Genomic DNA, 20,070 nt, shown 5'->3' on the forward strand with positions numbered 1-20,070 from the left:
TTGCCTTCTCTATAGTTTTATACTTCTAAATTTGGAATGGCGAGGACAGATAGCGTTCGTGTAGCCTTACGCAAATTTCAAAACAAACAAATCCACCAACGCGGTTACGAGATGCTACACTAAACCTTCAGTATATTACAACTAAACCACATTTTAAATACCGCTATGTTTTGTTTTCGTGATGACGAGAAAACCCGCTTGTTGAGAAAATATATATGTAAAAACGGCTGGTATGGATAGAGAAAGCTCTATGTAGAGGAGCGAACAACGTTTCGACCTTCTTCGGTCATCGTCAGGTTCACAAAGAAAAAGAAGCCTTACTTATACAACAACTCAAGCCCAAAATAAACCAATACAAAGGAACACATTTATACCTATATTAATAAATATATCCAACATCTAAACACGCCCTCTATATTTCTACACTCCATTACTCAACCGCCTTCAAACATGTGGTCAGCTACCTCTTTCTTTATTTGTTTTCAATAAGTATGTACAAGCATTTACCAATAAACCCAACAAGTCATTTAGTCCACGAGATAACTATCAAACACTTCCCAGGTTAATTGAAGAAAATTAATTATTTCAAAAGAACTGAATAAACGAAACATTATGGCTAATAGTAGGGTACCACGTTCTCATGAAATCGATTATACTTCTGTAATAAAAAACTTCTTCAGTTGACTCGTTCTGTCAACAGTCAACAAGACAATTCGAGCTGTAAGGATTCCCGCTAAATTCGTGCACAGAATATAGTACACGTCCCCCTTGAGTAATCTTAACGAACTGTGAGCTGCCTAGGGGGTCACGTAGACGAAGCGAGTCACAGAAACCTTGTTCTGTGGCACTAATCAGCCAGTAAATCATGGCTGTTAAGAAAACGAAAAATATCTTCTCTTTATTAACGATAAATACACGCAACTCAGAAAAAATGGCCATTTTACAGCAACTTAAAACATAGCAAAATGACGATGTATCTTTTGAACTACCAAAAAAAAAATTCGATTATCAGTTTTATTGTTTTTCGTTCTACTTCAATGAAACATAATCGCAAAATATGAATCGTGATGTTCTCCGTAGTCAATACGCTAATGAAGGCATTGCATTGATTGTTTAAAAAAATAACGATGAGAATGTGTAGAAAACTTTCATGACGTCAAGTAATTTATTTGTTCATAATGATTCAAAGTTGAAACTAATTTTGCCATCTGAGTGAGGACTGAATTCTACAACTTGATTTCGAGGGTGGGATATTCATTATTCTTAAGTCACATACTAATCTTTATAAATAAATACGTGAGAAAAGTGTATTTAATTAACCATAATGGTTGTTAGGTTGATTTTTGGTTTCACCCATAACTATACGTCAGTATACATAAAGTAATATCCATGCAACAGTTTGTGATAAAATTACTTCTTTGCACAACAATGGTGAGCGTAAGTTCTTACTCCCAAGATTTAAACACGAGGTTCTTACCTAAAAAAGGTGGAACGCGTATTCACAAGCAAGTATGGAAGTGTGATATTACACTAAATAAGAGGCTAGATTTAGTTTTAAATGTCTGGTCACACACATGCAAAAGATTAAGCACAGTCGGAAAAAAAAAAAGACAGATTTGAACAATCGATTTGTATCGTTTTTCCACACACCATACAGAGTCATGATTAAATTCTGCCACAAGACATTCAGTTATAGACATTGTGGTGTTCCAGGACACGTACGCTCATTCAAATTGACATTAGTTTTCGTTCTCATGGCAAGTGCATGTGTATACGCAAATTATTTAATACGTTCCAAGCAATCTAGCTACTATTTACGTGGGAGTTGTGCCATATGCACAAGGACGAATGAAGCGCATTAGTAGAATTTGTGTGGTCCGAGTCAGAATGATGATGATAAAATCCATAATTTTTTTATTTGTTTGTTGTTAAGTGCAAAACTGCATAATGGGATATCCGTTTGGTGTCTACCGAGGCTATCGAAACCCAATTTATAGCTTTATAAGCCCTGTCATCGGGGGAGGTGTGTTTTTCTCTGTTCTGAGTTTTCTTTGCTTTGATGACTTCTGGTCGTCTAAACTTTTATGAGTATTATGACATAACTTTACATAATCTGCAAATGTGAACTTGATTGTTTTCCTTTAGAGCATTTTGTTCACCATTTATTTAAATCTGTATATTAAGCTACTTGGAAAAAAAGTATTTTTTGATTTGTTTAGATTTTTTCTTTTATTTTCTGTTTGTGAAATAATTAATTTCATTTGTTTGGCTTATTTTTTATTAAATATAGTCATTTTTCAATATTTTATTTGTTCATGCTTCAAGTTTATATATTTTTTCACACTTTTACTTAATACTTATCAATTTTCCTAATTGTTTTTAGAATTATTTTTTGGAGTGACAGAATGTCATAGTCAAATAATTGATGTCGTTCACCAAGATGTTTTTCTCTCTCTCCTGCCAGGCATATGTATTACTTTATTATTTATTTTTTCAACTCTCCTTAAAGTTGTATTTCCATTCGTAACACTAAATATCAATCTATATTACAACAGATTGTAGTAATTGAATACTACGTAGTTGAACTTTTTGCTTGTCGGTCGGTTTTCCCCCCGAAATTAGGGAATTTCTAAGCGAGACTAATACTGGAACTTCTACCAGTTTCTTTGAGCAAGAAGTAAAGCCAGGTACAGAACAAGCACTGCCGAAAGTTTACTTGGGGAGCAGCAACAATAAAGGAGGTAACAACAACAAAAGTTTCGAGTTGGTTCTCCACTCATTTTGGATCACTTTTAAACTGTATCCTGCATGTAGCGTAGGAAGAACTGAGTCCATAGTGGAAGCAGAAGGTCTGGCTTCCTGCTGAGATTCAAACTTCCAAAGCTAGCAGTAGCACAGAACGTCCGGCCAGCAACCTATCATACAACAAGAGCTAATGAAGGCCGCCTAGACAAACTACTATCTGAAAGATAGTTCAGCTTATCATAATAATGGAGCAAATCTTCTGAACTCAGGCAAACCACAATGGAAACAATATATATATTTCCCAGTGGTAAAAGACAGTAACATCTCAGTACCAGTCAGTTATCACAGTCAAAAAATCATGTTAATCATAGGCCACTTGGCTTTCCAGTGGAAATAATCTCAACATTGCAGGACAGAACATTTCACCAGATAGGTCACTTCTTTCGTAACCGATGTAACAAAAGTAGTCTAAAGCATTGATTGAAAACACCAGATTCTCATTATTAGTCCCAATGTTGGGTAGAAATACTTCCTACAATAAATGAATGTGCTACGGATAATCAGAAAAACAACACTTTCTGCCTATCCTCAAAGCCAACTTGTAAATTGAAGTTACAACAATAACTTTCAATTTCTGCTTAAAAATCAAAGCATGTAGCTGGAACAATCTCACCGTCGGATACACCACAGACATAGCAACTTTAACACAAAGTTGAAATTATAGTCAAGTCTATCAATCCAGTAAAGGAACTAAAAACTAAACACAAAAAAAATACTTGACATGCCAAAAGAGCAATACCAAAAAACTCTGTAGCAAAGTCCAATTATATTACATAATTTATTAACCAGGTTAAAAGTGAAAAAAGATCGTAAATGAAATCATATAAAAGTTGCACGACCAGAAAATTAAATGAAGCAATCTAGATTCACAGAAAAGGAAACTAAAACGGTCCAACACAAAAGACATGACAAAAAACATAAAATCAAATATGGTCTAGGTGTTAAAAAGCAGAATAACCTAACAGCCATTACAAATTTCCTAGTCAGAACGATGAGACCACCTACTCTCGGAATTACTAATTTAAGCAACCAAACATGAAAAAATTACTTTATAGTAAATTTTATATTCTAATACTAGGAGGGAAAACTAACTAGGGCACCGAACAAATTAAAAAAAAAGTTAGTGTGAAAGAGGGGTGCTCTAACTGCAAATCATGATGAAAATACAAATACACACAAAATAGAAAATAAATATTTCAACATCTTCTGAAACATACTGTCATGTTTTATGAAACTTTGAAGAGAAGAGAGATTTGTCAAAGGGCAATCTTCCAAATCATCACAGGTGTTATAAAAAAAGACTAAAAGTTTTGTTAATAATAATCAAAGCAAGATACTTGGACTTAGTCCGCTGAGTGGACTAGACCAGCATAAAGGGATAGTATTAACAAATCTAACTCAGGATTCTATAGACCATTTCATATCAACACATAAAAGAAAGATTATCATAATGCAGCGGTGATATAGAGCTGTTCAACTTGACAACATACATCAAGGAATCTCATAACAAAGTCTATACAGACACAAGTCTAGCAACTCAAGGGGAAACCCACAACTAGAAGTTGCTTCAAGTGAAATTTCTCTAAAAGTCTGACACAATGTGGATAAGAGATCCTGAAAACTTTCATTAGGTTCATCTTTTCCCATCTAATACGAGGTAGTGGTAAACATAAAATGAACCAAAAAATAGAGCAAGAGGAAAGGTTACGTCTAGCCACCTTTACTGCAAGAGGAAAACAAATTAATAAATATCCACTAAAAATAGTTCAGTACTTAAACCAAATATAAATGATAAAAAAAGCAGTCACCCAATGTTTCGAGTTAAATTAGATGAAGTACCTTGCTTGTGGAGAACCTAAATGTTCAATAAAGAAGTGTCCAAACTAATATCTAATAATGGTATATCATAAAACGTCACTATGTATTATCATGTCCACCCATCTCAGTGTAAACGTTCAATGAACATGTGTATTAGTGGTTATAGAAATAATCTATGTATTTCAATATATTGCACTGAGTAAACATGAGTAAATTTTGATACAAGTCAATGCAATTGGTATGATCATAAGCCTCTGCTACATATTTAAGGAAATGTCAGAAGATGGTTAAACAACTGGTTTCCGATCAAGTAGCAGAAACCAATGGTTTTTATTAAGTTTAATAATTGTTTACAGGTTGTGTGAAAAATGGTACATAGTTAAACATGAAACAGGACATACTCGTAGAAAAAAGTTATGGAGTATGTTTGTTGTATTTATGTTCACCTCATAACCAAGTATAGGAGTCGCATACGTTGAATCCTACTAAAGTACACTCTAATAAAACTTTATAGCACTTCCTAATACATACTTATGTGCGATGAAGTAAGAGCTAACCAAGATTGCAGCAGTATATTGTGACCCATAACAAATGCATAGAAGAAAGTTTTACGCATTGTTGGTTCAAATTATCAGTTAAATATTATGGATATTACCCAAATAGCACTACTGATCAATTCATAAATATAAATTCATAATATGAGGGGTGCCATGCCAGCTTGTAAAATTACACACCAAGACTTTATAAACACTAGACAGGATAAAGACAAGTTGAGCCAATACAACACTGGGTATACTGTGGGATTGGATTATTAATAAACAAGAGAATCAGAGCTTCGAAGATATGGCCTAGGATTCATATCATTAGATGAATTTTACAAAATACAAGTGACTGAATAGTACACAAGAGAGACGTACATAAAAGGTTTTTTAAAACATCTTTATAAAAGAACTGAGACACAAGAACTTTGCGCCATCTGCAGGTGGATTACTGAAACTTGCTTCCTTATAATAACATTGCTTAGATTGTACAGTTGCTCTGAAATTTTACGTGCATGAGAATTTTCCCAACTGATTTACTGGATTATCAATGTATTATACTACACAAGTAAAAAGGTAAACATTTACGATAGTTTTCGAGAATTATTATCGTTTCTTTTACAATTCCATTGCTTCATTATAACTCAAAAAATCGTCTATATAACAAGAATGACAGAGCAAGTACGTTAATGTCAATACACAACTTGTTTGTTAAACAGTAAAAAGTGCTTTACTATGCAATTGGGGAATACATAGGCACACCTTATAAACAGCTGATAGTCCTAGATTACTGGGAAAATAGTCTATAAACCCTATACACAAATAATATGGGTAATGCCGTTTTGCTGGAAAGTGTTTTTCTTTAAAAATACTACTCTACGCAAGTGCACCGTTTACACAACAAGGTCTCAGGTACAACGGAAATTAGAACGAAAATACCTTTGAATATTTTAATATCACTACCTGTGACAGTTCGAGACTGCCACTAAATACATGAGCTGGAGGGATATTAAGAAGTTGATTCGTACAATATCCCTACCTGATTATAACGAAATGAATTGCAGAACAATATATTGTGAGGTTCAGTGTGGAACTTAGAATAACGCAACAACTGCGGTACAACATTCAAGATTCATCTGATGGGAGTTTTGTTTGTTTAACATCCACAAAATCCTTACATCACCTCAACATCTAGGGTCGTTTTCGGAAAACAAAAACAAAAAACTTTTTACTTTAGTTGTAAAAAGTGCCATCTATAATAAATTACATTTTTATTTAGAAAGTACTCTTTTTAATTTTCAGAATCTGTATCTACCTTCGCTAAAACTGAATTTTTATCTATTACAATAACTACTCTTTCATTATGTTCGCTTTATTTGTTTTATGGTGCATTTCGCACAGAACTGTTCAATGGCTATTTTTCTAACCGTCCCTAAGTGATGGACAAGAGAGAAGGAACACAACTAGCCAACACCACCCAGTGCCAGGTCTTGGGCTACGCTTTACCAACTAATAGCGGAATTGACCGTCGCGTTATAATGCCCGTATACATGAAAGAGCGAACATTTTTATGATGAATTTCGATATCGATACCTTCAGATTGCGAGTCGAGCGTCCTAATCACCAATTCACGCCAAATCTCGTTCAATACAGAGTGGCAAAAGATTATTAATTTAAATTCTTCATATCGTTCAGTAAACAGATGCAAGTTAAGGAGAAACTTTTTATAGAAGTATAGAATTAAATAAGCCTATTTTATTACAATAATTTGGATAATTATAGCGTACGCGTGCGCGCACACAAAATAAACATAATTAATTAAGTATTAATTGTAAGTACTGTCAAAATTACCCGTCCATAAACATTATATTTCTCAAGTCGTAAAGCCTCCTATCATGGCTTAAATTATATAGAACTTTAAAGCTTGTTTACTGAAATACCCATTTGAAAATCTTTGTCTAAGCTTAAAATACTTAACTCTAATTAAACTAGTGACTCTCCTGCGTTGAAATTGGTTGACGATTCAAGTAATCAATTTATTATTTCTAGATAATTACTGCAGATGTTTCCCCTGGTGTTCTTAGAATTAAAAGCTTGCTTGCTGCATGAGCTAACGTGACTCTTACTTTCGATATTATTTTTGAAACGCTAGAATAATAGTAGTTTCGAGCAACGTTGTCAAACTTTGAAAGTTTCCATGATAAATTACCATAAATATTTATTCTATTTTATTTCTATAAAACAGACTTCAATCAAAAATATTAACTACTTTGAGTTGCGTGCAATTATACCACATATGTTCCGCTCGCTTAACGTCTTACTGTGGTAACAGATCGTTTAGGTTGCTAATGACAACGCTTTAAACTTCAGACAAACTTCCTGAAGACGTAGATAATAACTAAAAATATGTTTTAACGCAGAACTATGAAGCGAAATATTAAAAATCTAAGTGAACCTTTTCTTGTAACCTATAGCTCTTTAAATTTGTCTTAAATTATTTTTATATGTAATCAATAATCGAACAAAAGCTATTAGACGTCACCGTTCGCTCAACCCATTTCCGTATGCTATCTTACCAATGATTAAAAATATGTATACAATCATTCAATGAAACAGCTAATAGGAAATTGTGTGTGTGTGTGTGTGTGTTAATATTCACGTGTATTTTTGCTGTCCCCCCTCCCGCTAGTACAGCGGTAAGTCTACGGATTTGCAACGCTAAAATTAGGGGGTTCGATTCCCCTTCCGTAGGCTCAGCAGATAGCCCGATGTGGCTTTGCTATAAGAAAAAACACACACACACAGTAATTTTGCTCTACGGCTTGTGTTTTTCAGCACAAAACATCAAACTTCACATAAAATACTATAACATCCTACTGAAACCTCAGAGTGAAGTTTCATCAAGTGTGAACTCCTTAGCTGCTTCCCAAAACGAAATGTTCATTCGATGATGACGAATACAGGTTTCTTTGCTTATCATATCGTATTATCTTAGCCTCGTGTTCAGGTATCACTTTCTACAAGAAATGTATTGCTGAAACTACATCATGAAGAGTAGGGTGTTGAATTTGAATACTGGGGTCATATTTTAATAACGAGTAGGCCCATCTTTGGTGGTAATCACAATCTGTCACGAACACTTGACACCACCTAATGCTATGTATGTGTGAGTGTGGAATAAACTGTAATCCCTAATATAAAGCAGTTTAAGAGATAAAATACTGGTGTGTTTTGCATTTTTTTCTAATCCTCAAGAAGTGTTCCGAAACATTCCAAAGTAACCACTTAATTCAGACTGGGGTACTGGGTCTGAAGAGGCAAATCATAGGCGTTTATTAAACAAATTCGACGTTGTGAAAGAGGTGTGGTTCTTCCTTGTAGAACCTCCATCTATGCAAGTAGTTCACAATCATTCAGAATGAGAAAGTGAAATCAAAGTTTTCTGACGGTTTCTTAAAGTATTACTATAGAATAAATCCAAACCTGCCAAATCAGACTCATGTCGTGATACTAAACCACCACTCTACACGGCCAGAATAACAGAATGATAATGAAGATACATTTCATGTTGCCATCAAATCCAGACTGGTCATCTCATCTGTGGCAAATACTAAATAGTGGGATTCAATGCTCCCCATTATAATTTTTCGTTATACTTCATTGTGAACTTTTAAGGCACCAAGAAACTAGCATCTTACATTTACAGCACTAATGATTGGATTAAGTGCTACTGTACATCAATGAAATACAATAGAATGGACGTCCAAAAGTCCCGATTTTTATAAAAATTTGAGAATTTTTACTTCCAAAAGTGCACTTTTCACATTTTTTTTAAAACTGAGGCATGTTTAATTCCACATTATTATGTTCAATAATCTGTTGTGTGTTTTTTTTCATCACATTATTCATATTAGTGTGGCATGAGTAGAGAGACTTAAACATTAAATCATGCATAGCTTCCTACGTATAGGCCTAGTTTTTAACTATTGTTATTAAGGGTTACAATGATAAGAAGCAGTGGACACCTTTAACAAGTCGAAATATTTCAACTTTACCAAAATTATATTTTGTTACGTAGTTCCACCCCAACCCAATATTTTCCGTCCATGTCTGACTCTTCGTATGACGTTACACTCAAGTTACAACTCCTTTATTAATAATACACAGACTTGTTCTTGTACGTATTTTATATGCTTGTGACACTCATCAGTTAATTAGTGACGTCACTGTTCCCAACCATCACGGCAAGACACTAAAATAATGGAACAAGATGTCATTCAAGAAGTATCATTTAAAAAAATCTCAAATGAACAGAGGTACTACTGTAAAAAGTGATTGTTTTGGTGAATTCGCATTGTTCAACACTACTTTTGTTTTATATTTCAAAGGCAGTTAATGAGCTGTTTCCTGGGTGTTTACATGTTCACCCATAGACAATCGGTCCACTACTAACCCATCAAATTCAGTAATGTAATAACGCCCACGACACTTTTTGTTTTTAATAATGTGCAAGCACCACGAACGTTAAATGTAACATATTCGTTATGTGATTGATGTCAGTAAAAACTGCTAATTATTCGAATTCTATGAAAATTCCTGTTTGTTTAGTTTTACAGGAGTAGGATTTCTTTTAGAAAATGTATACATAAATTGAATCAAGATGCACAAAAACAAAACTAACTCTGGATGTTAGAACTTAACGAGAAGTTAAAATATGCTGAAATATATGCCATGCAAGCTACAGAAATATCTTACCAAAGTATACTAATAGATCCCACATTATAAATTAATGCTTTGTACAAAATCCATTGTTCTACAACACTTAACACGTAACTGTGGAATATAAATGAAAAACAAATACACTTGCCTATATACCCTGTTCTATATGCCAAATGTAACCGCAAATAAACCCGAAAAAAAAAAGTAATTCATCTTATCTCCGGAAATATGAAAAACCACAAAACACACTTTTAACACATGTGGAACAATAAACCTAAAAGGTGGTTACGGCAGATGACTTGCAACAAATATATTAAGAACAATACCAATAAATCTGGTATTCTTCCACGTTTTCAACAGCCTGACACAAAATAAGCGGCCCGGCATGGCCAGGTGGGTTAAAGCGTTCGACTCGTAATCCGAGGGTCGCGGGTTCGAATCCTTGTCACACCAAACTTGCTCGCCCTTTCAGCCGTGGGGACGTTATAATGTGACAGTTAATCCCACTATTCGTTGATAAAAGAGTAGCCCAAGAGTCGGCGGTGAGTGGTGATCGCTAGCTTCATTCCCTCTAGTCTTACACTGCTAAATTAGGGACGGCTAGCACAAATAACTTTTGTGCAGCTTTTGCGAAATTCAAGAAAAGAAACAAAACCTTTTAAAAATCCTCGCAGATAGCCCTCGAGTAGCTTTGCGGGAATTTCAAAACAAACAAACAATCAAAATAAGCAACATGTAAGGTCTTTTGCACCTGACCCTCCCCTGGGTATCTAAAATCCAACGTACCCAAATACCCACAAAGAAGCGAAGCGAAGCAACATGTATACCTTTTTAACAGTTTAATGCTAATGAGATTTGTTGAAGTTGCCAATCAAAACATCACTGCTCAGTAGTTTTGTTTGTTTTAATACAAAGCTACAGGAAAAAAAACTGTATAAGCTTAGAACCCCGGATTTTAAAGTTGCGAAATTTTGTTCCTTTGTTCATAAGTTAGCACAAGGTTACACAATGAGATAACTTTGCTGTGTTAAACCCGGTTTTAATGTCATAAGGATTTGAAGACTTACGCTGAGTCACTGGCAACTACTGATTTAAGTCCGTAAACTTACCACTGACCCACCAGGGGGATTCGTTCAATAAATACAAACAATCAAAACACAAGAGGTACGTGATAACCAACGAATTGAAAAGGCAATGAAAAACAACTTAGTTGGAGTGTGGACTAAATACACTTACATTCTAAACAAGAACTTTAATATCAAATTATCTGTGAAAGTTTACAGTAAAGCCCTCTCATTTCGAAGAAGAAGAAATAATTACACATATATTGTACAAACGTATGTGAAAATGGCATTTAAAATTAACCACATATTATACTTTCCCATAACAATGAAATTTTGCTGTGGGTATTCTTACAGCTTGATACATTTGCGAGAGCATTTCCGAGAAAGTATATTCATGAGACCACAACATTTTGAACAAGGAAGTCTTTACTAATCAACAATGAAAGCTGAAAACATTGTGTGAAAAAGCGTCAAAGAAGTAGCGAGATTTGGCACCTGAGCTAGCCTGGAATAGCACCTTCATTCACTATTAAAGCTGACATTTACAAAAGAAAATCCTTCAACACCCAACTACTAAATAAAAAGAAGGAAACACTTTCATTCGCATCTCGCCATTAAGTGATGTTTAGATCTGATTTCTGGAACTACAGTAGCAACAATGCAATTTCTTAGCACCCTAAAGCCAACTTGTCAGTTGTCTTTGATTTTTTTACTAAATGTATTTGTCGTACAATGTAAAAATTTTACTTTTGGTTTGTTTGTTTTGAATTTCGCGCAAAGCTACATAAGAGCTATCTGCGCTAGTCGTCCCTAATTTAGCAGTATAGGACTAGAGGGAATGCAGCTAGTCATCGCCACCCACCACCAACTCTTGGGCTACTCTTTTACCAACGAATAGTGGGATTGACCGTAATATTATAACGCCCCCACGGATGAGAGGACGAGCATGTTTGGTGTGACGGGGATTCGAACACGCGACCCTCGGATTACGAGTGCCTTAACCATCTGGCCATGTCGGGCCTTTTTTCCTTTTGGAATTTCATATTGCTCATTTGACAGAATATACCAAATCACATCACTCACAATCATCAACTTATATCAACTTATAAATATTTATCTTACAACCATACTTCAAATACAAGAAAAACAACAACATACATGTTAGTACAAGCTTTATACCACCAGCAATATTCTGATCAAAAAGCTGTTACTGCTTTTCTACTTTCAACATAAAATGGTTTATTTATAAGTAGACAACATTCATTTCATGCCCCTAATCAAACTACAAATTCAGGATCAATAGCAAAGCTGCTCATCAGCGAAAAACATAACATTCAATCAGTGCTTTAAAATCAGCATTTATTTGATTGAATACATAATTGGGCTGTATAAATTAATGTTTTGGAAATGTTATTAAACATATTTATCAATTACTTAACTTTGGGCAGTACTGCTATGGTAACTGTTTTCTGTATAGATAATACATTTGAGATAAACAGCTTAGGAGTTAACATCACTATCACCTCCAAAAAAAATACTAAAAATCTAATCTTGGAAAAAGAGGAAGTTTTGTTGTAAACCGTAATATGTACTCCAATAAGGACAAAGGATGCATAACGAATTGGGAATATACGCAACGTTTTTGGAAACAATATCATTCGGCTACATAAACAGCAAAATCTGACATTTATCTGACATACCAATGTAAATTTCTACTTCGTTTGGAAATCTGTACTATTATATTTTATAAAATAAATCACAATCATGTCGTTTACAGTCGTGAAGTCATTACACTTTATCATTCAATCATATTTCAAATAGAAAAAAGCATTTAATTAGCAGAAGCTTCATTCTGTTGTCATTGTTGCTCTATTTTTTAACACAAGCAACATTACATATATATTATTTTCTTATTCCCTAATGTGCATTATCTTCGTGACTCATATCAAACTTCCAATTCATTTTCCCCCTAATTTTGTCGCCAGAAACTAACTTATGGTACTGATCCATGCACCACACAATTTTAGCACTTTTAATTTCAGCCCCAGATTCCTGTCCCAGAGCTCTGTTTTTCTATCTTTTATTGCTTGATATTCCCTTACAGATATTTACCGAGACTACTGATCCTAAACTATTCACTGCTGGCAGCATTCAACTTTCCCTCTATCCAATATTCATCTTAAGCTTACAGTTTTTATTGTTTTTATTTTGCTTCCCTCTTCCCAATATGTCCAAATACACAAAACGACACGTGGAAGACTACAAGCGTCTTCTCTGAAGCTTATCTTACGTATAATTAACGAAAACAGTTATTCCATTTTAAGGAGTAGAATTATGACCGAAATGTGACATTTAACAGCATTATAAAACTACTTCAACCCACACATTATAATGTACAATAAATAACTTAAGAAATAGTGGGCTGACAATAAACGGGATAATTATTATAAGTGTAAGGTGCTTCTCTTTATTTCCATGATCCAACCAATCTTAGTCTTATTTTTAAATAGAAAAAAAATAAGTGTTTTATAACAATACTTAGTGAGGTTTATCATAAGTTTAATGTATAATTATTTCACGAGCATCTAGTATTTAATTAAACGTATGATTATATGAATATATTATTTTGGGAAAGATAGTTTCGCAAGTCAACAAAATACATGCACTTTACTGAATTTTTTAAAATATACATTAAACGTAGACTGTTTGTTTTAAAGACTATATTAAACTTGTGAAATTTCGACTTTTTTAATTAAGGATTTCTTAAGAGAAACAATTTCAAATTAATCATACCTAGACACATTTTAAACCAATAAAAATCTATGTTTAGCGTTATTCGTAAATTTTATCTTCTCTTAAACTCTATACTTTATATTTTTTTACCTAGAAGATCACACATCCACACCTTTTATATACATAAACCTAAGATCACGTTTATTAAAGTCAATTTTTGTATATACAATGTTACATATACTTGCGAGTAGCTTCACAATCATTATTCGGGATGACACGTCATTGATGAATATTCAATATTACCAAGTGATTTATTATACAAATGTTTGCTTGTTAACCACAATGGCATTTTCTTTGGTATGTGTAATGTGTGCAAGTCATTTTCTCTAACAATCATTTAAAGATCTGCGTGACGTGTCTAGGTCTAAAGTTTACTCCACTTGGGAGGCGACATTCAGTCTGCTCTTGCTGGCCCCAGACTCACTCACTCCTGTGCTCTTGCTTTGTACGGTAACAGAATAGTAATCGACTACACCCGCCTGGCAGCCAGCCAGAACCCTATGACATATGGCCCAAAGGGCCTACTACTGCCTTAGCCATCAGCAATCGTTCCTATCCAAGAGCCCCACTATATAATGTAAAGACCATGTCACCAACCTTTTCAACCTATAGCACTAACAACATTATTCACTGTATACAATCTATTGAAACTTAATTCACCACGTATATTATATTAACAGAGAATTTTGGTTGTTATTTATGTGAAACAATGGAAACATTGAAATAACGCGTATTTATAACTAAAGTTCCAGTTTTCTTGGAGGTCGTTCGCGCATGTATTTTAATACGTTTTTAAAATTCCGTACTATCAGGCTTCAATTGTGCGTGTCTTTTTTCTGTAGCTCCTTCCAGGCACTCATAATCGCGTGCGCGCGCGCAACTGTACATAAATAAAAAAGTTTTGTTTTACTGAATTTCGCGAAATGTAGCTCAAGATATATATATATATCCGCGCGAACTGTCCTTAGTTTTGGAGTTATAAGAATACAGACAGCTAATCAACACCACCGACCGCCAATAAAAATGAAAGAAATTTATATAAATGAAAATGTAAATTATAAAATATTAATATAATGTTACTCGTAATAACGTGCTTAAAATCGCTTAGATGTCTGATGATTATTCCGATTCAGTCAATTATTTTATGAAATAACCTCAGATAAAACTCAATACGCATGTTTAACTTGAAAGAAGGAACTGCACACATGAGGAAGAGAAACAAGTTGTTTTTTTAACATCACAGTTGTCTAGTGGCCCGAAATAGTAACTGAAGGACAAATGTTCATCACTGTCCTTAATTATACCACTTTATTAAAGCTCTCCGTTTTGTTTTTCCATGAAGTTCGTTAAAAAAAAAATAAAACGCGATTTAAAAAAAAATTGCAAGCTTGCCATTTATAATTATAAACACGAAATGTTAACGTCTTTTTGTGCGTGTATGTATACCTAAAAACAAACCTAGAACCGGTACAACTGTTTATCAACAAATACAGTGGTGAAAGGTTATATAATAAAAAAAAACGATACAGAAAATATAAAGATTCTATCAGAATAAAGGTTTTATGTGTGACCTCACATCACAGCGCAAATTTAACATGGCATTTCTATTCAGCACTTCAGTGTTACAAATCCGAAACGTCTGTGCTTCACTAGTAATAATAGTTTCAATGTTTCAAAGTAATTTATTATATTTCATATCCTCTATATCTATTGTTACTTAAGTTGGCATTTCCGATTGCTTTGCGTAATCCGAGGATCGCGGGTTCGAATCCCCGTCGCACCAAATATGCTCGACTTTTCAGCTGTGAGGGTGTTACAATGTGAGGATCAATCCTACTATTCGTTAGTGAAAGAGTACCCCAAAAGTTGGCGGTGGGTGGCGATGACTAGCTGCCTTTCCTCTAGTCTTACACTACTAAATTAGGGACAGCTAGAGGAGACAACTCTCGAGTAGCTTTGCGCGAAATTCAAACAAATCAAACCGATTGTTTTGTAAAGATTAACTCTTAGAAAGGACGAAAGATATATAATGAAACAACTGAGCAGCAAGGAGTAAATTACATGTCGCTGGTGGATGAACGAACTGATTCTGAAAGTGGTTGGAATTTATACCTTTGACAATATATCATTATAAGACCATATATATAACAATGCTTTATTCAAATTATTTTACGGTGTACTTTGTTTTACTTGAAAGACTTATGCAGAAATGCTTAAGAAAAAAATGCAATTAATCTAATTGTTATAGGCCAATCAAACTGTATTCACGATAAGTTCAGTTTTCTATGGCACGTGAAAGTCTACACTGACGGTCAGCCAAGAAATAACACTTATTTTCAATCATTTTATAGCCTTTGTAACTTAAGCTTTGAATTGGTGCAGTTGTGTAAGACACTGATTCACTGTATGTTTGTAGAACCTGTTTAAATGTTATACCCATCATCTACGTTTAGAATTGAAATATACGTTCTGAAACCTAGAAAAAAATGAACTATTAAGCTATTATTATTAATAATTGCAAGGAAACTACTAGAACCTGAGCACAACTGTTAACGTAATTACACGTCCAATACTTCTCAATATTCTAAATTCAAAGTTCGTACAAGAAAGTTATAATGTGCGTGTTTTTTCAATTTTAAACTTAGTGAAAGTTCATGGCCTGAAAAACAAGTTATAATAAAGTTGGTAAGTAACCTGTTCTGCGATACAAGAAACATCACAAGACAACATGCAAGCACAAGAAATAGAGAAACCACTAAGAGAGTTAGTTGCCAGGTAACAGCTGGTCTAATCAGCTTGCATGGTGGCTCTAACGTATCAACGAAGAAGTTACAACAGCCCCAGGATAAGAAGATCAGCCACCGGGAGGGTCAAGGTGACCAACCTTCCTCCAATCTAATCTTTCTTGCCAATGACTAGATTGGAAAGTTCATGCAGAAGCAACGTTACACATTCATTTGACAACAAACCCAGACAAACTTTATAAATCCAGACGAAAGCAAATAATTGTTCATTATTTTCGTATTCTTACAAAGAGAAATGAATTTTAAAAAATACTATTATACACGCATCTTTTTCTCAGTAATCTACACAGAAAAAAAATAAGTTTAATCAGGACAGACAGTTGATACAAATATAAATAAATAGGCTAATTTTTTTCTGGGTATTAATTTGACATACTTTACTGTAGATTACAATTACAATCGTCGTCAACTGTTTATTCAAGTCAAAAGAACTTCTCTCCCTCCATCCGTTGCTAATTATAATTTTTACTTGTTTTAATGGGAACAAATGTGTTATGCAACACAACCTTTAAAATGCTTGAAGCTGAACTTACACTGCACATTTCAATAACAAATACACATTTTTGTAGAAAAATCCCATTAACAGTTTATTACAATATTGTCAAGAATGATTAGCTACTACAGCATTTATATTCAGAAATACAATGCGACTTAGAACGAGAATTGACAGTTCCAAATATGGTTTTATCTCAACAAAAATGTCTAATTGGGTTTATAGTGAGAAGTATGAACAAATGTAATAATAAAATATTGTAAAAGTTTTGTGGCAAAATGTGACTATTTTCAAAATACCCAGTTATCTCAAATAACAACGTAACTAATTCATGAGGATTATTTACACATTTCAAACTAATAGAAAACAGAACTATATGCAATTTTATACCAACAGAACAGGCTGATTCTTGGAAGCAAAATATTAAATTCCTTTTACAAAGGAATTTTACAACCATAAAATTATACGTAGCAGTTCCAAATACTCCCCTACTTTCACAAGAACACAGTTTTTACAATTTTACCAAATAATACTCAGTATTTCAAGATGATAAATAAAAAGAATTATTATACTTACTGAATCTCACAAAACTACTGTAATAACTGTTAAAAAATATTTTATACGCAACTTAATATAGTGTTTTCAGGCTTCAAAAATCCAAAGGTAAGAAAAAATCCAGTAAAACAATTACAATATAAAAGCTTTTTCATGATTATTGTATATTTTACACAAAACTTTTGTTTTAAAGGTAAACAATTGTCTGTGGAAACACAAAGTACTTTCAAACTATGATATTTAAAAATTCCTAACCAAAACTACAAGATACGAGCAAACAAGTTATTTTAAAACGAGTTTTCTACAATTATTATGACATTGAACATTGTTTTCGTATGCTGTTTTGTTCTTTCTTTTAGTTTGCATACATTCAAATAAATGATTTATTACATCATGTATGGATATAAAAAAAGTGTTCACTTGCTAACGAATGAACAGATACCATAGTTAAGAAAAACGTACATAAATAAAAAAAGTACTTTTATAAAATTATAATAAATATATATAAATTCTCATAAATAAAATTTACTTGAACAAAACTTACGAAGTTTTGAAACAACTTTGGCTTTGACACTATCCTGCCACGCTCCTCTTGCTTCAGAAATGAAATAAATTATCAATATCACAACAAACAAAATCAAGTGTCTAGTCCACAGCTGATCAAAGTTTACCATGATTCAGTTGAATACACTGCCTTCAAACAAAGCCTGCATTACCCTATTTACCACGGCATGGTGTTCTTGGGATAATCTGAAAGAAAACCAAGCAAATAAAATCAATAAAACTATTTCAACAATTCAGCATCTAATATACCCTCATTGTTGAATTATAGGATACTGCGTTATAACTTTTATGTTTGGTAAAACAAGTTGAGTGGTCCAATTGTATGACAAACTTGAGACATCGAAAACATGATTTCATTTGATATTTCACTTTGTGATGAAAATTCTTTTTAAGTTTTGAATTTACTTTTGGACGGGAAAGCATTGTTACGATCTCCTCCAATTGATAAAAATAGTGAGCGACAAGGCGTAAGCAGTCATGTATTTATCAGCACCGTTGCTTGCAACCTGCATATAGAAGCTGATAGAATGTGTAGTACTAATAAGGGATCTTTCCTTCCACGTTTTTCTCTATGGCATAATGTTTCAAGCAATATTGTACATTTTTTATACTTATGTGTTTCATATTTTCGTTATATATTCACTAAAAACAATGACACGCTAGAATACACACACAACCTTATTACAACTGTTTTTACAATAACATATTTAATTATAACACATGTATGTTAAAACAATGAGTCGTTGCAAAAATATACTCCACTTTTTTCTGTACAGATTTTTTTCGCGTATGACATATATTCTTTACTATCTATTGCACTAGTCCTACCTATTCTGTAGAAGGTTCTTGAGCATAAGAATCAACAATGTACTAGGTGTGTATGTAATTATAGTGATTGGCAGTATTGTTGCTAAGCGAACTTTAGTGAATGTTCTAAAGTCTCGCGTGACTGGTACACTGCTGGCCAAAATCTTAAGGCCAATGAGCAAAAAGAAAAAATATGCATTTTGCGTTGTTTGATTCAACCACTTATTTGAGTAGAGCTTCGAAACATGAAAATAAGAAAGGGAAATTAAAAGTAAAAAAACGTTTTTAGCCTTTAATAGGGAAAATGTGAACACTATCAAATTAGTCTAAATACTAGCTGGTCAAAAGTTTAAGACAATACCAAAAAGAAGTCCTAAACAGAATATGAAATACCCAACGACAGGTCTCAGTAGTGAGTTGCACAACCGTCATTGAGAATAATTGCACACATTTGCTTTGGCATGGTCGATATAAGCGTTTACAGCAGGCTGGCTGGAATGTTATTCCAAGTGGTGAAGATGGCTTCACGAAGATCATGTACAGTTTAGAATTGACGTCTATTTCTATACACTTCCCTTGCCATTCACCCCCAAACATTTTCAATGATGGTCCAAAAGAATCACATTATTCGCCATGAAAAAGTCCTTTGTCCTGCGGGTATTGTGGATTGCAGCGTTGTCCTGCTGAAAGATCCAGTCATTTCCACACAAGCGAAAGCCTTCAGTCAATAAGGATGCTCTCTCCAACATGCTAATGTAGTTAGCTGCTGTTTGACGCCCCTGTATAACCTGAAGATCCATTGTTCCATGAAAGTAAAAAGCACCCCAGATCAAGATGGAACCTCCTCCACTGTGTCGCGAAGAAAATGTCTCCGGTGGGATATCCTTATCGTGCCAATAACGTTGGAAGCCATCTGGACCATCCAGGTTAATTTTTTTCTCATCAGAGAACAAAACCTTTCTACGTCCCATGCTTGGTGCTTCTCCACAAAGTTTAACCGAGCTTTCTCATGGTGTTGAAAGAGGCGTGGCCTTTGAAGACGTTTACGGTTTTTAAAGCCTTTCTCTCGTAGGTGCCGTTTTATAGTTCTTGAGCTGCATTCTGCGTCC

The 20,070-nt window shown here is 33.9% G+C and overlaps 1 protein-coding gene across 14 annotated transcripts in view; it reads right to left on the bottom strand.

The window, feature by feature from the left end:
* LOC143249525 (semaphorin-1A-like) overlaps positions 1-20,070 on the bottom strand; it is a 135,239-nt gene that overhangs the window by 68,507 nt on the left and 46,662 nt on the right. For all 14 annotated transcript variants that reach the window (XM_076499515.1, XM_076499520.1, XM_076499526.1 and 11 more), the window contains exon 2: positions 18,135-18,340. In XM_076499515.1, the coding sequence (XP_076355630.1) occupies positions 18,135-18,264 (130 nt within the window). In that variant the 5' untranslated portion in view covers positions 18,265-18,340. The remainder of the gene's footprint in view (positions 1-18,134; positions 18,341-20,070) is intronic.

Source organism: Tachypleus tridentatus, chromosome 4 (genome assembly GCF_004210375.1).
Source record: "Tachypleus tridentatus isolate NWPU-2018 chromosome 4, ASM421037v1, whole genome shotgun sequence".
Classification (NCBI taxonomy): domain Eukaryota; kingdom Metazoa; phylum Arthropoda; class Merostomata; order Xiphosura; family Limulidae; genus Tachypleus; species Tachypleus tridentatus.